The 14,273-nt window shown below is 34.2% G+C and overlaps 2 protein-coding genes and 1 long non-coding RNA gene across 3 annotated transcripts; 2 read left to right on the top strand and 1 right to left on the bottom strand.

Annotated features, from left to right (window-relative positions):
• The first annotated feature begins 2,567 nt into the window (after positions 1 to 2,567).
• On the top strand, positions 2,568 to 7,245 carry LOC130740893 (uncharacterized). The gene is made up of 5 exons (XR_009020278.1): positions 2,568 to 2,956; positions 3,180 to 3,290; positions 3,693 to 3,868; positions 4,783 to 4,912; positions 7,030 to 7,245. It is a non-coding gene; the product is annotated as an uncharacterized LOC130740893 (long non-coding RNA).
• Positions 5,106 to 6,784, bottom strand: LOC130740891 (uncharacterized). Its single transcript, XM_057593607.1, has one exon. It carries the CDS (start codon positions 6,330 to 6,332, stop codon positions 5,307 to 5,309), a length of 1,026 nt encoding a protein of 341 aa, XP_057449590.1. The 5' UTR covers positions 6,333 to 6,784; the 3' UTR covers positions 5,106 to 5,306.
• Positions 7,246 to 9,934: 2,689 nt separating the features above from the next.
• Positions 9,935 to 13,023, top strand: LOC130740888 (subtilisin-like protease SBT1.7). The gene has a single exon (XM_057593604.1). It carries the CDS (start codon positions 10,287 to 10,289, stop codon positions 12,600 to 12,602), a length of 2,316 nt encoding a protein of 771 aa, XP_057449587.1. The 5' UTR covers positions 9,935 to 10,286; the 3' UTR covers positions 12,603 to 13,023.
• Positions 13,024 to 14,273: the final 1,250 nt, after the last annotated feature.

Below are 14,273 nucleotides of genomic sequence, written 5' to 3' on the forward strand. Positions count from 1 at the left end.
TTCACATGTCACGTCAGTTGTTGCTTTTCAAAAAAAAAAAAAAATACGCCACGTCACTTTTCCGTTAACGGTGTGAGGTTTTTTTAACTCATGGACCTCTGATGAAGGAGAAATGTCACTTTCAGGGACCACGGGCGCCATTTTGCAAGTTTAGGGACGAAGTTGAAGGCGGCTGACACTTTCAGGGACCAAGTTGACTATTTACCCTTAAAATAAGTGTTTTCTTTCTCATACGCTATTGTTGTCTAACACTCACTCAAAGTCTCGTCACTTTCACAGTTTGAGTGAATCAAATCAAATCTCCTACCTTGTAAATGCACACGCTCTCTTGCTATTTCCGGAGATGAAAGCATAATAAGGGCCTGTTTGATTTCTGTTTTTAAAAACAGTTTTCTGTTTTATAAAATTAAAAAACAATAAAACCTGTTTGTTAAAGTTGTTTTCAAAAAATGAATTTAAAAACTGTTTCCTAATTATTGTTTTTAAAACAAAAAAATCAGAACAGAAAAAAATTGTTTTTGTTTTCTGTTTTGCATCTCTGTTCCGGAATTGTGAAAAACACGGAGAACACCTTGTTTTCTTTCCTCTCATTAATGGCACTACTGTAATTACGAGCAACTAGAAAAATAATGCTTTCAAAGTACATACACCACATCTTCCTCTTAGCCGCTCCCAATTCTGTTGTTGGCCGTCCGGTACAAGTTCTCTCTTCTTTAACGTAAATTTGCTCCTTCCTCTTGTATTTCTTGCCATAAGGATTTCCTCTTCTCATATTATTGATTCAGTGAAGTTAACTTGATGGTGATGCATCTTCTCCTCCTCTTCTTTTATTTCTCTGAATGTAATCCCTTCTTTTTTGATTCCGCATCTGTTATTTGGTTTTTGGTTGTGCTTTGTATTGTTAAGGAAGTGTCCTAGGTGGGTCTACTGGGATCAACTTAACTGTATGGAGTATTTGGTCTATTGAGGGTGTTGTTATGGGGTTTACATATTTATGAAAAAAAGGGGTTTCCTTGTTGTTTGATGTTTGCTTCAGGGTCAGTCATAGATCTGGTTCTGCGGTTGCTTTTTCTTTAATTAGATTGCTTTAAGATATGACATTAAGCTTTAACCGAAAAAGAGATGGGGCATTATACTGAATGTTCATCAGATTTTCCATAAAACAAAACTGTTTAAGTGAATTAGACTGCTCTAAGATATGGTATTCTCATGAAGCTGAGTTTTGAAAATTTCATAACTGAGTGTTCTAGTCATGAAGCATATCACTTATATTTTTCACTAAATTAGCTCTGATAAATATAAACCATTTAAGGAGATTGGTAGGAATTTTAATCAGTGAGTACTGTTTGGTGTTTGCCAATTGCCATTAACAAATGCCACTTGGTCCTACTGCAATCGCATGCTTTGGGAGTGATTAATTTTAAAAGAGTGAGAAATTGAGAATTTAAACTGACGAGGGACATTTAGAAACAAAAGCAAGCGTGCATTAAAGGTGTCAGCACTATCATATATGCACCAAATCATTGTTCAAGAGCAGCTGTGTTAAGGCCCTTAGGGAATCCTTTTCAGTTCAAAGTCTTGAATTACTATAAAATAAAGATGGCAGTTGGCTGATAGGGATTTTTCACTTGATTACTTTTGACATGTATTTTAATATGTCTCAATGTTTACAATAAATTTTATGTAAGGTGATTAGATCCTTCATCTAATTACTTCATGTCTTCATGTGAATATGATAATTTTGTTACAGAGCATCCTTGCCAACTTATATAATTGGCTTGATTATATGTCTCTTATTGCATCCTTCTCCTTCACTCAAAGAATATGCTTAGTAAATAGAGACTGAGGAAATGTTAGTGAGTACTAACTAATGGTGGTGTTATGCAGATGACTACCTAAGACAACAGTGGAGCTAAACATTCATAGACAGTATGGACAATTTTAAGAACAAGGGGGTCCCTACACTCAAGGGAAACACGTGCTTAGTGGATAATGCCATTGAAGTTATCAAGGTTGTCATGGAAGGTGACTTGCTGGTTGGAAGAGATTTTCACTAGCCATAGAGTGTAGTCTTGTCTACCCTATCAAGCCTCATAAAGGATCCTGTAGAAATTGATGTCATGAATGAAGGTTCTGGCATACAAAAGACAAACTCGAACAATGATAACTTATCAATGTTATTCAATGAAGTAGCAATGAGAATTGCAAATATGATGATGCACAACAAAATGACTAGTTTAACAACAGTCAGATATTTTTTAGAATCAAAATTTAATAAAAATGTATAAAGAAAAGTACCATAAATCTTATAATAAAAATAGTTAATTCAATGTATTTGTATCAATAGTTTTTTTCACAAGGATGCAAACAAACGAGTTTTCTATTCTTTTGTTTCTAAAATATGTTTTCAAAACAAATTTGTCAAACAAGTTTTTTTGTTTTTTAATTTCCAAAACTGTTTTCAAAATCTAATTACCAAACAAGTCTTTTTCTTATATTTTCTAAAAAACAGTTTTTTAAAATTATTTTACAGAACAGTTTTGAAAACAAAAAAATTGAAAACACAATCAAACAGGCCCGAATGTTCCGATTCTCTCATTTCTTCATTTCTTCTCTCTTCAGTTTGTGAACTCCAGAACGATGTTCTTAGCCCAAATACTTGATTTTAATCCCAAGACCTTTTAGGAAAGACATATCTCACTGATCAATGATAGTTATTACCAAGAAGAATCCCCCAATCTTTGATTTTATTGAGGTCTTTGTAATTTTCCTTTTTCTCCATATTTCTTGTCACACCACAACATTCTTGACTCGTTTCCATATGGAATTGGAACCCGCAGGCCGAAGTTCCAAACCCATCATCAAGTCTCAGTTCTTGATCGGTTCTTGAGGCACGAACCAGAGCATGGAACGAACGAGTCCTTGATCGCCTATCTCAAAACCTAACTCACCACAGGTTTCTAATCTTTTCTTTCTTTCCCAAAACCTAACAGTTATAACTGAATTTGCTCATAGTAATACTCTGAACTGTTCTGCACCTTCTGATAGTTTTTTCAACACCTTCATAGTCTATATTATAAACAAGGTGATTGAAATTTATGCAATATTAACTATCAAAGTATGATATTTATCTGTATGTTGCGTCCGGTTTCATTTTGCGAGTTATATCTATTTTGCAGGCCATGGTTGCTCGGGGGACCTTGGAGCTGAACTTCCAATAGAGGAAGTTCCTTTATTGCAGGTGATCTGATGCTCCGAGTAGCATGACATGAGGGCCATTTTTGAAAGATGTATGTGAGTTCTTTCGTGATATCATAATCTACGAATTGTGTTGGTAATTGAGGGATGCGGTGTTTAGTGTCACTGTGAAAGTATAATAAAATAAGAGCAATTGCATTAGTTGTTATGAATTTTAATTTGTAGGATCATTCTTCCGATATCTTTAGTCTAGTGCGTCAATTGAAGGTGGAACTCTTAGATGTTGACATATGCTGCTTTCAAACTGTTGTTTAAGTTCTCTGTTTTGTTGGTTTTCTGATATCAATTCTGCATTAATGAGTTGTTTATTGTATCAACTTTTCCCCATAAATATTACTGGAATGATTATCTTTCTCCTTGGACTGATATTTAGGAAGTAGGACTATGTTAATTCTGAGTTCCATGGAGTTCACTCCTCGTTTTTTATCTAGCAGGTGGACATCATTAGAAGATGTCACAACATGCAAAAGCCAGTTATTGTGGCAACAAATAAGCTTGAAAGCATGATTAATCATCCCACACCAAGAAGGGCAGAAGTTTCAGACATTGCAAATGCAGGAAGACAAGGTGCTGATAGTGTCATGCTTTCAGGAGAAATTGCACATGGAAAGTGAGTTTGCTGTTCCTTGGTGATCTTGGGTTTTTTTGTCTCTTTGTTTTATCACTTATAACTTTTTAAAAAATTTCATTTTACTATATGTAAAGCAAAATAGATATGATTTTCGGTTCTGTCCATGAGTCTTTCAATGCCCATGATTTTATCTCTTTGGATATCAACATTAGAAAGAAACCAAAACAACGGCTTTTAGTTAAAACATAACTTCATATTAATATATTCCAGACACAGTGTGCCAGTAGTTTGCTGTTATTGTTGTATCTAGACACAATGTAAAAGTTAAAATTGGTCATGCAAACTGATCTGAAAACCGAAAAATGGTAGTTGCTTTACACAAGATTAAAATGGATTATCATAATTTAGAAAAGGTAAAGGAATACAAGTATGCCAAAACTTTAGTTTTTTTTTTTTATAGTTATTTATATATATTGACCGCTCTTATAAAAAGAGATGGTTTCACTCTTTTTGTTGTGGTATAATATGACCTATCTCCATCATACTGCTTGTTAGCATGACCATATGTCACTTTGAAAGAAGATATGTATCATGGAGAGCATAATTTAGTTTTATCTAGAAAAATGTTATACAATTGGAATTTAATGGCTCTTGAGAAAGAATAACTGTATAATATGCATTGAGCCAAAATAGATCTTTTAGGTTTACTTTGCCCTGAACTAAATTCAAGTTAATTCTAAAGAAGAATTTGTCTGCAACTGATTCCCCTGTTGTGGTCTTTGGAGGATCCTATGGAGGAAGTATACTCACCTATACAAAAAGCCTATGCCTGTTTGATGTTCAGTTTTTTGAGTTGTTCATTTTATCAAGTGTTTGCCTCTTGAATTTAACTTTCGATTATTACTTTCCCCTCCCCAATCAAGATTAGTCTAAAATATATATGTGTTTTGCAGTCCTTGCTGCCCAGGATGAAGTATCCTCACGTGGCCGTTGGAGCTTTAGCATCCTCTGCTCGGATCCTCCATTCTTATGGATTTGGCTTCGCCATATGTCTTCAATAACATCATCACAAAAGATTTCAAGGTTCCTTTTTCTCTACCCAACTGGAACTTTTTAACTTTTTGAGTTAACCATGACTCGTGAAAGTATATACTGCTCTAGATGCATATACTTATTAGATATCTAAATAAGATAGTTAATTTTAAATAGTCAACACTCTCCACCACTATATATTATGATTAAAAACTTATATTGAAAATTAGGGAAATAAAGGAGGTAGCTATGCAGACAATTATCTAATCTGCAATCCAAAATAAATTACAAGGACAAGGAGCAAAAAAAAAGAAATATTTACACACTTTCGATTCCATCCCATTTTTACTCACTTTTTCCATCTCTCATCTCTTTCTATCACATTACACATGTTTCTCAGGAGTGGAAATGTACCATTCAAGCGTTAATTAAATAACAAAGTCTCCTAATCTGGGTAGCTTTCTTCCGAAAGCTCCTTTATCCATTCAGACGTTCGACGATGTGACATGTTCTTCTTTTCCTGCTTTTGCTTGTGGCTCTGCCTCTTCAATTCTAGCACTTTTTCTTCCATGGTGCGCGCTTTAGTACTTTCGATGTTGTTGGTGCTTTTAGTCTCACCCTTGATTATGACCATGTCTGATTGCGCAGTTTCAACGGAATACTTGCAACCCCTCCACAAACCACTGCTTTTACCCCCAAAATGTTTGAAAAAATGTTTCCTCTCACTGCTGTGATCAGGGCTGCAACTCATTTTGACACTTTTGTTAGTGTTGCTGCTGCTACTCCTGCTATTTCGATTTGCGCACTTTTTATTAGCAGATGCAGAATCAGTACTGCGAGCCATGAGTTTTTGAATTTTCATTCCTATTTCAGATGCAGGCACCACACTGAGATGGAAAAACCCCAATGCTAAAACTTTTCTACCGTGATTGCCAAAGCTTGTTTGTCTCGGAACGGTTACACTTATTTTGGGCGTGGGAATTGGGTGCGTGTGAAACTGATCTTGAGCTCTGGGTTCTGGAATTCTTCGGGTTGAAATAGTAGTTGTGGAGCAGCTGCTACCAGATGAGTTCTGATCACTTTTAAGACTGCTGCTTCTACTGCTATTGCTCTGAAACGCACTCAGCGAAACGTGGTTCAAGGGCTCAGATTCACACCAGTTAAATTGCTGGCCATGGCGCTGGAAACAGGTGGTTGATAATGAGCGACGCAAGGGGAGAATTTGGCCTTCAAAGAAAATCTCATCTGCAGCACACATTTCTGATTCTTTTGAAGAAAGACCACCCCATGTGCTGAAATCAAATTCTTCTTGTGCTTCAGTTATCGGAGAATCTAGCAATTTACTTGATTTGTCATCGTCTCCGATCATATTGATCGGAAGATCACAAAATGATAATGCTTCCTCCTCGTCTGCATCCACTTCTTCTTCGTTGAGCTGTTCTAATTTTTCCTGGGTAGTGTTAGGCTCCATTTCATGAAGGCAACCGGTTGGGATAGAAAAACTGGTTGATGAAACGTGGAATGGGAAGGGAGAAACGGATAAATTATAAGATTAGGACTTTAAATGTGAGAATGTGATAGAACAGTGGAGGGTGGATGTGAGACAGGTTGCAGCAGTGACTGTAGGAATATAAAGACAGTATAATGAAGCGAAGTAGTGACAAGCACTAAAGTGTGAAGAAAAATATAAGTGAAGTTATTATCATCATCATTCATGGGTGCAGTGAAGTGCAGGCAACCGAAAAGAGAATGTCTTTTTCTTGTTTTGGGGGTGAAGAAAGGAACTATGCGACCTTCTGGACCGGCCAATACCTGAACCAGTACGTCTCTACAGTCGCTTTTGAGATTATTCTTTCTAGATGAACGCGAGTGAGAGCCGTTATCCATGCTACACACACAACAGGGGTGGGGTCCTTTGTCGTCTTTGAAATTTGATACCGACAACAAAGCCTTGCTGTTTTTTTTTTCCAATAATGTTTGGAATAAATATACGAAAGGCTTGCCAAGCGGTAACATGTGAAAATATAGCGCAGGTTAAGCACTTGAGGACACTCACTAATGTTGGGAACATTGCACTAACCTCATGAGTTTTAATATTATTACTAAGATTTATTATTTTTATACTCAACACCTCTCTTACTCGTTGTTGTTCTAAATAATATATATAGGAGGGGAGATTAATGCATTTTACAAAATAGAGGGAGATCGGTGCAAGCGAAGTGAGTGCAACTTTTCCATACTTGTATAGTACCTAATAATACTAGTAATGACACTAATGTTTTTTTTTGGTCAAGACACAATTATTAACTATCAACTTATAGATACCAATATTTTACTATATAATAGCATTCTCAAGAATGAAATTTAGTCAGTATGATATTAACTTAATAGTAATTAATATATTTAAATAATATCTTAGTAATATATTAATGATTTCTTATGCTGCATTGAAAAAAAATTCAGGAAGCATGAAGTGTTTTATGGAAAAATATGAATGTGTTGTTACACGAGTTTATTTGCAATGTTTTTTAACATTGTGTGAAAACTATTATAATTTAGTTAAATAAAAAAGTAAATGCTAAAATATTTTGTTACTTTAAAATATAATAAAATAAAAATAATTGTGTTGAGACATTTAAATAAATAAGTTTAAAGTTCTCCTTGTGTAAATAATTAATATTTAATAGCTAAAATTACTTCGTTGATAAAAAGTACTAAAAATATGTTACTATAACTTATGTATTTTATGATAATATAATATTATTACTTGAATTACAAACCCCAAAAAAAAATACTCCAATATTAATAATTAAATTTAAGTAATAAATTATAGTAAGTTATAAATTTAATATTGTAAAATATTACTTAGTGAAATTGAATTGGTTCACCTATGGTTATGATTATTTTTGTCTATTATGCTTCCTTAAGTTATGTTTACTAATATATAATAGATTGTAACCAACAAAATATATAATAGATCAAAAAGTATTCTTAAATATTTTTTTTTCAAATATTACACACATACAACATAAAGTTAATAGCAAACACCTTAGAGAAATATTTTTCAATTTTTAACCTATTTTGTCTTAATTATCTATTAATAAATAATATTTTATTATTAATGAATTTAAATCCTTAATATTGTTTTTATATAAAATATTACTTAGTTTTATTTTAATTTTTTAATTTTTTTTCCTAAATTTATGATTGATAATTAATATTCTAACCATTTTTGTATAATATATGGGATGGAGTATAGTTTAGTCATAGCTATAAAATATTATTAATAGCTTTTTTTATAGGCATAAACTTTTTTGAGGGAAATACCCATATTATTAACAGCTAATTAATGTTGTTATTGTACCAAAAAAGTTAATGTTGTTATTAATGAATATGGCAAGTCAATTTACTTTTTTATCTCTATATTAAAGTTAGGTTAGTTTAGTTATAACCATAAATGATCATTAATAAATAAATACTCCATCCGTTCCTTATTAACTGTCCACTTTGAAGAAAAAATTGCGTTCCTATATATCTGAAGAGAGCATTAATTGATGTTTTTCCAAGAAATGCCTTTACAGAAACAATAAATGAAGAAAGATAAAATACATTCTAAAGGGTTATATAGGAAAACAAATAATACTTTTATGAAAATCAACACAATTAATTGTTTTCCTTAATTTGTGTGAACCTTCTCTTCATGGACAGATAAATAGGAACGGAGGGAGTATTATTATTATTTATTATTATTATTAAAAGTCAATTTCACTTATTATTATTATTATTTAAAATAATTCCTGGAATTGTCATAAGATGAGAAATTAAAAAGGTTAAAGATTAGTAGTAGTACTTAATATAATGAATAAGGTTATTAATAACTCACTAATATTGTAATTAATGTGAGGATTAAGTCAGTTTTTCTTTAACTTATTATTACTATTGTTTAAAAAAACTGTTATTATTATCATTATTGTTTTAAAATGTTTTTCTTAAGTTGACAGTAATAATGAGGAATTGAAATCATTTACGATATTAATTAATATAATGAATAATATAAAAATTATTTATAACTAACTAATATTCTTATTAATGTATATTGCCCTTGAATGATAGCTCAAGTGTTAGGAGTTGTCGACATATATGAGTTGAGTAGGAGAGATCCATAGATCGATTCCTGACGGGTGCAATTTATCTTTCCGACATACAAAAAAATGAATAATAATATTAAAAATGAAAATGGCATGTCAATTTTACTTTTTTTTATAAGCCAATGTTAGTTGTTAATTGTTAGTAAATTAGTTTCTTCGCCAGGATTCACCCTGCAAATCCCTTCATTCCCTTAACTCACCAAGTGAGTTACCCTTCCCCCATGCCAATTTTACTAACTATTGTTATTATTATTTGAAATATATCCTCGAGTTGTGATTAATATGAGAAATTGAAAAGGTGAAAAAAATAATGCATAAGGTTATTTACTCCTAATAATATTTTTGTTTTTTGTTGATAGGAAAGAAAATAATATTTTTGTAATTTGAAGGTCAAGTCAACTTAGTTATATATATATATATATTAAATGTAGCATTTAATATTTTATAGAATAGTTTTATATATATTATTTATGTATATTAAATGTAGCATTTAATATTTGTTCAAGTCTACTTTACTTTTCGTTAATAATTAAATTTAAACAAATAATAATTTTTTTTCGTACATCGAAAAAATAAATTACATCATCTAGGGATTGATGACCGAATCTTCCCATCCTCAGTTCATATATCTCTTAATTCTTAGCACTTGAGCTATTCTTATGAGAAGCAAACTTTTTTGTACAACTAAAAATTAATATAATGAATAACATCAAATGTTATTAATAACTAATTGATATTGTTAGTAATGTATAGGGTCAAATCTACTTATTAATTAAAATTAAAATATTAGTAATAGTTTTTAAACATGACAAACTGAGTTTTTTTACAATGAATAATTATATAATAAATAACATAAAATATTATTAATAACTAATCAATATTGACATTAATTTCAAAAAAATTAATCAATATCGTTATTTAATGTAAGTTAAAGTCAATTTTACTTATATATATATTATATTATATTTATATAATATAATATATATATATATATATTATTTATTGTTTCATGTTTTATGAGTTTTGTTTCATTCACATCTACAATGAAACACTCTTCCACTTTCGCTCTTATCTACAGTTGACCATAAAACCACAAATCAGTTACTTCTTTCTTTCACAGTTTTTTCCTCTTTTTTTGCCACACTTCCTCATTGGCACATTAATTAATTTCTCATATACATTCACCAATTGTGATCTCTGCATCAACAATGAGTCTTATATAAAGCCAAGTTCTCTATTGCGTTTCTGACACAATCTCGCGTCAATTTTTTGCTATCATGGAGACGTATAAGAAACCTCTTGCTATGATCACACTCTCTTTTTTGTTTCTTGTTCTCTGTGATGTATCTCTGGGGAGAAAAGAGAAGCCCACGACAAACCAAAAGAGTACTTACATAGTACATGCTGCCAAATCCCAAATGCCAGAAAGCTTCGATCATCACTCGGCTTGGTTCGGATCGACTTTGAAGTCGGCTTCGGACTCAGCAGAAATGATCTACACCTATGACAAAGCTATTCATGGATTCTCGACAAGGTTAACACCAGAGGAAGCCTGTTTGCTGCAAAGTAGAAATGGGATTTTAAAGGTGCTGCCAGATGAAATCTACAAGCTCCATACAACTCGAACACCACTGTTCCTCGGGCTCGATAAAATCGCTGCAAGCACATTCACCCAATCCAACATAGGATGTAGTGACGTCATCATCGGAGTCATAGACACAGGTGTTTGGCCTGAGAGCAAGAGCTTCGACGACACCGAGTACGGACCCATCCCCAGCACTTGGAAAGGAAAATGCGAGGTAGGTGCAAATTTCACAGTCGCCAACTGCAACAAGAAACTGATCGGAGCTAGGTTTTATAATAGTGGCTTCGTGGCCTCGATGGGCCCAATCGATGAATCCATAGTTTCTCTCTCTCCGCGTGATGATATAGGTCATGGTAGCCACACTGCCAGCACTGCTGCAGGCTCTCCGGTGAAAAACGCGAGCCTCTTCGGTTATGCCACCGGAACGGCACGTGGGATGGCCCCACATGCTAGAGTCGCCGTCTACAAGGCATGCTGGAAGGATAATTGTTTTGTTTCTGACATAGTGGCTGCGATCGACCAAGCCATAGCCGATAATGTGAATGTCCTTTCCTTGTCGCTTGGAGGTGGACAATCTGATTATTTCAGGGACAGCCTCGCAGTTGGAGCGTTTTCAGCAATGGAGCATGGAATTGTTGTGTCTTGCTCTGCTGGGAACGCAGGTCCTAAACCTTTTTCTCTCACTAACGCTGCACCTTGGATTATGACTGTGGGAGCTGGCACACTTGATAGAGATTTCCCAGCATATGTAAGCCTCGGAAATGGAAAAAACTATACTGGTGTGTCCCTTTACAGCGGCAAAAAATTTCCTGATAAACCCGTGGCACTCACATACGGGGAGAATGCAAGCATAGGAGGAGGGACACAATTGAATTCCCAGTTGTGTTTGCCAGGGAGTTTGTCACCACAAAAAGTCAAGGGAAAGATCGTGGTGTGTGATCGCGGAACAAATAGTAGGGTGGAGAAAGCAGAGGTGGTGAAATCTGTCGGCGGTTTGGGCATGGTGTTGGCCAATGGCGCGACTGAGGGGGAGGAGTTGACTGCCGATTCATTTGTTTTACCGGCGCTCTTGGTGGGCGCAAAAGCAGGCGAAGCCATCAAGCAGTACTTGATTTCTGATCCAAAACCAACAACAACAATTGTATTTGAGGGGACAAAGGTCGGGATCGAACCTTCCCCTGTCGTTGCAGCGTTCAGCTCCAGGGGCCCAAATCCTGTCACCTCAGACACCTCACAAATATTGAAGCCTGATTTGATCGCGCCAGGTGTCAACATCTTAGCTGCATTTACCAGGAATGCGGGTCCGAGTGCTCTGGATTCAGATGAAAGGCGCGTGGATTTCAACATCCTCTCGGGCACGTCCATGTCATGCCCTCACGTGAGTGGTATTGCAGCTTTAATTAAGTCAGCTCATCCAGACTGGAGTCCGGCCGCGATTCGGTCTGCGTTGATGACAACAGCTTATTCGACTTACAAGAATGGTAAGCCATTGCTGGACAGTGCAACTGGAAAACCAGGAACACCGTTTGATTTTGGCGCAGGACATGTAGACCCTGTCCCTGCACTTAATCCAGGGCTTATTTATGATTTGACGGTGGATGATTATCTGAATTTTCTCTGTTCGATAGACTACACACCTGAAATGATTGAACTCATCGCGAAAAGAAAATACGTGTGTGACGGAAAGGCACACTACTTTAATTACCCTTCATTTGCAGTGATTTTTGATGCTGGTGAGAATGGTACGCAGGTTAAGCAAATGCGAACTCTCACCAATGTGGGTGCTGCAGGAACATACAAGGTATCAGTTCAGACAACTATCCCGGGTGTCAAGATCATAGTTGAACCGGAAGTGTTGAGTTTTGGAGTAAATGAGAAAAAATCCTATACTGTTACATTCACGGCACCAGGTGTGAAGCAACAGAAAACTCCAGGTTTTGGACGTTTGGAATGGTCTAATGGAAAGAACATTGTTCGAAGTCCTATCTTATTTTATTGGGAACAATGATTGAAAGCTCCATGAAGCTTGACGACCAAATTCACTTCACTAATGAAGGAAGAGTCTCTTGGTTGGCTAATGGTTATGGTTAGATATACAATATTGCATTTGAATCTATATTATAACAAAAGATCATGTACTTATGTAGTTGGAGATTAATGAAAGGGGACTTTTTTCTTGCTCATGTTTCAGCGTCCTACTCCTTTGATATATGATAATCGCTTTCCTTTTAATTAATCAATTTCCTGGATATAATAAGTTTGACAGTGTTACTATTGAATTGTCAAAAGCCTCTAGATAGCTGGCTCGGAGATGAGTAATTCCATTTTGAGTAGTGGAAATAAAATGAAAGCACTAAGGTTCTAGTTTTTTTTTTGTTAAATAAGGATTTGTTTAATACTCAATGGAAATGTTATTTATATTTTGTTCAGTATTTTCTTTCACCAGTATCAGATTAATATCAACTCTTTTTATTGAACAATTAGTATCCATTGTGTGGTTCTTCTGTGTTGGTTTCCATGAGGCTGTAAGGCTGTCCTCTTCGATTTTTATTATTTGTCAATTTCTACAAGTTAGATGTATCAAATGAGTTTTATTGGATCATAACCTGTTTTTTTTTCCTATGAGCTTCATGGAAAGAAGTTTCAACTCCTTTGTTTAATAAACGGGTAAAGCACTTAAAATCTGTTATTAAAACCTGGGGAATGAGGTAACTTTCTTCTTTGGGTTCTACTCTTTGATCTGGATTATTTTTTCGGGTGATGGTTTGATGTCAACTTTTTGTGGAAAAAGAGGGATGGAGGAGAGAAATATTTAGTAAATAGAAAAGAATGAGAGAGATTTTGTTTGGTCAAATTGAGGTGGGAAAAAGTGAGATGTGAATAAAATAAAATTGTTAAATACTTTATGAAAATATACTAATTATTAGTAAACATTAAAATTTTCCTCAAGTGGTAAGAGCTGGTGGATTTTATGGGTTGGGGAGGGGAAGTTCAGGGATTAACTCTGAAGGGCTGCAGTTTATCTTTCTGATATAAAAAAAAAAGTAAATGAATATTTTCTAAATGATAAATGTAAGAGGGAAAGTTAATGAATTTTAAAAAATAAAGTGAGGTTGGTGTAACAATAACAAACCCTTAGGGGAGGTGGGTGGAATTACCTCATCCTGATGTAATACTTGATAATACTATTATAGGTAAAAAAAAAGTAATGGCCCTATAATATTCTTTTTGGTCAAGATACATTAAATTATTAAATATCAATTTATACATAAAATTATTTTACTATCCATCTATATGTATAATATATATATATATATATATAAGGAAACTTGATATTTGCATTAAATACATTAAATAATAAAATTGAAATTTGAATAAATATTCATAATGTATTCAATGTATTCAGCTAGAGCTGTCAATATGGGTTCCAACCCGCGGGTTAGCTCGACGGGTTGACTAAATGAGCCGGATTGAGTTGGTTAAATTCCAGCTCGAAAAGAACTTGGGTTAGTGCAACCCGGCTCGTTTAACCCGCGAGTTAGACGAGCCAACCCGCGGGTCAAGCGAGCCAACCCGTCGGGTTAGAGTTATTTTTTATTAAAAAAATTATTTTATTTCTCTTTAATTCCATGTTAGTTTTATGGATTAATTTTAGATAGAAAAATGGAAATATTCGATT

Source organism: Lotus japonicus, chromosome 2, assembly GCF_012489685.1.
Source record: "Lotus japonicus ecotype B-129 chromosome 2, LjGifu_v1.2".
Taxonomy (NCBI): Eukaryota; Viridiplantae; Streptophyta; class Magnoliopsida; order Fabales; family Fabaceae; genus Lotus; species Lotus japonicus.

Bases quoted from the DNA above. Each gene is read 5' to 3' on its own strand.
- LOC130740888 (XM_057593604.1), top strand. From the start codon at position 10,287: ATGGAGACGTATAAGAAACCTCTTGCTATGATCACACTCTCTTTTTTG.
- LOC130740891 (XM_057593607.1), bottom strand. From the start codon at position 6,332: ATGGAGCCTAACACTACCCAGGAAAAATTAGAACAGCTCAACGAAGAA.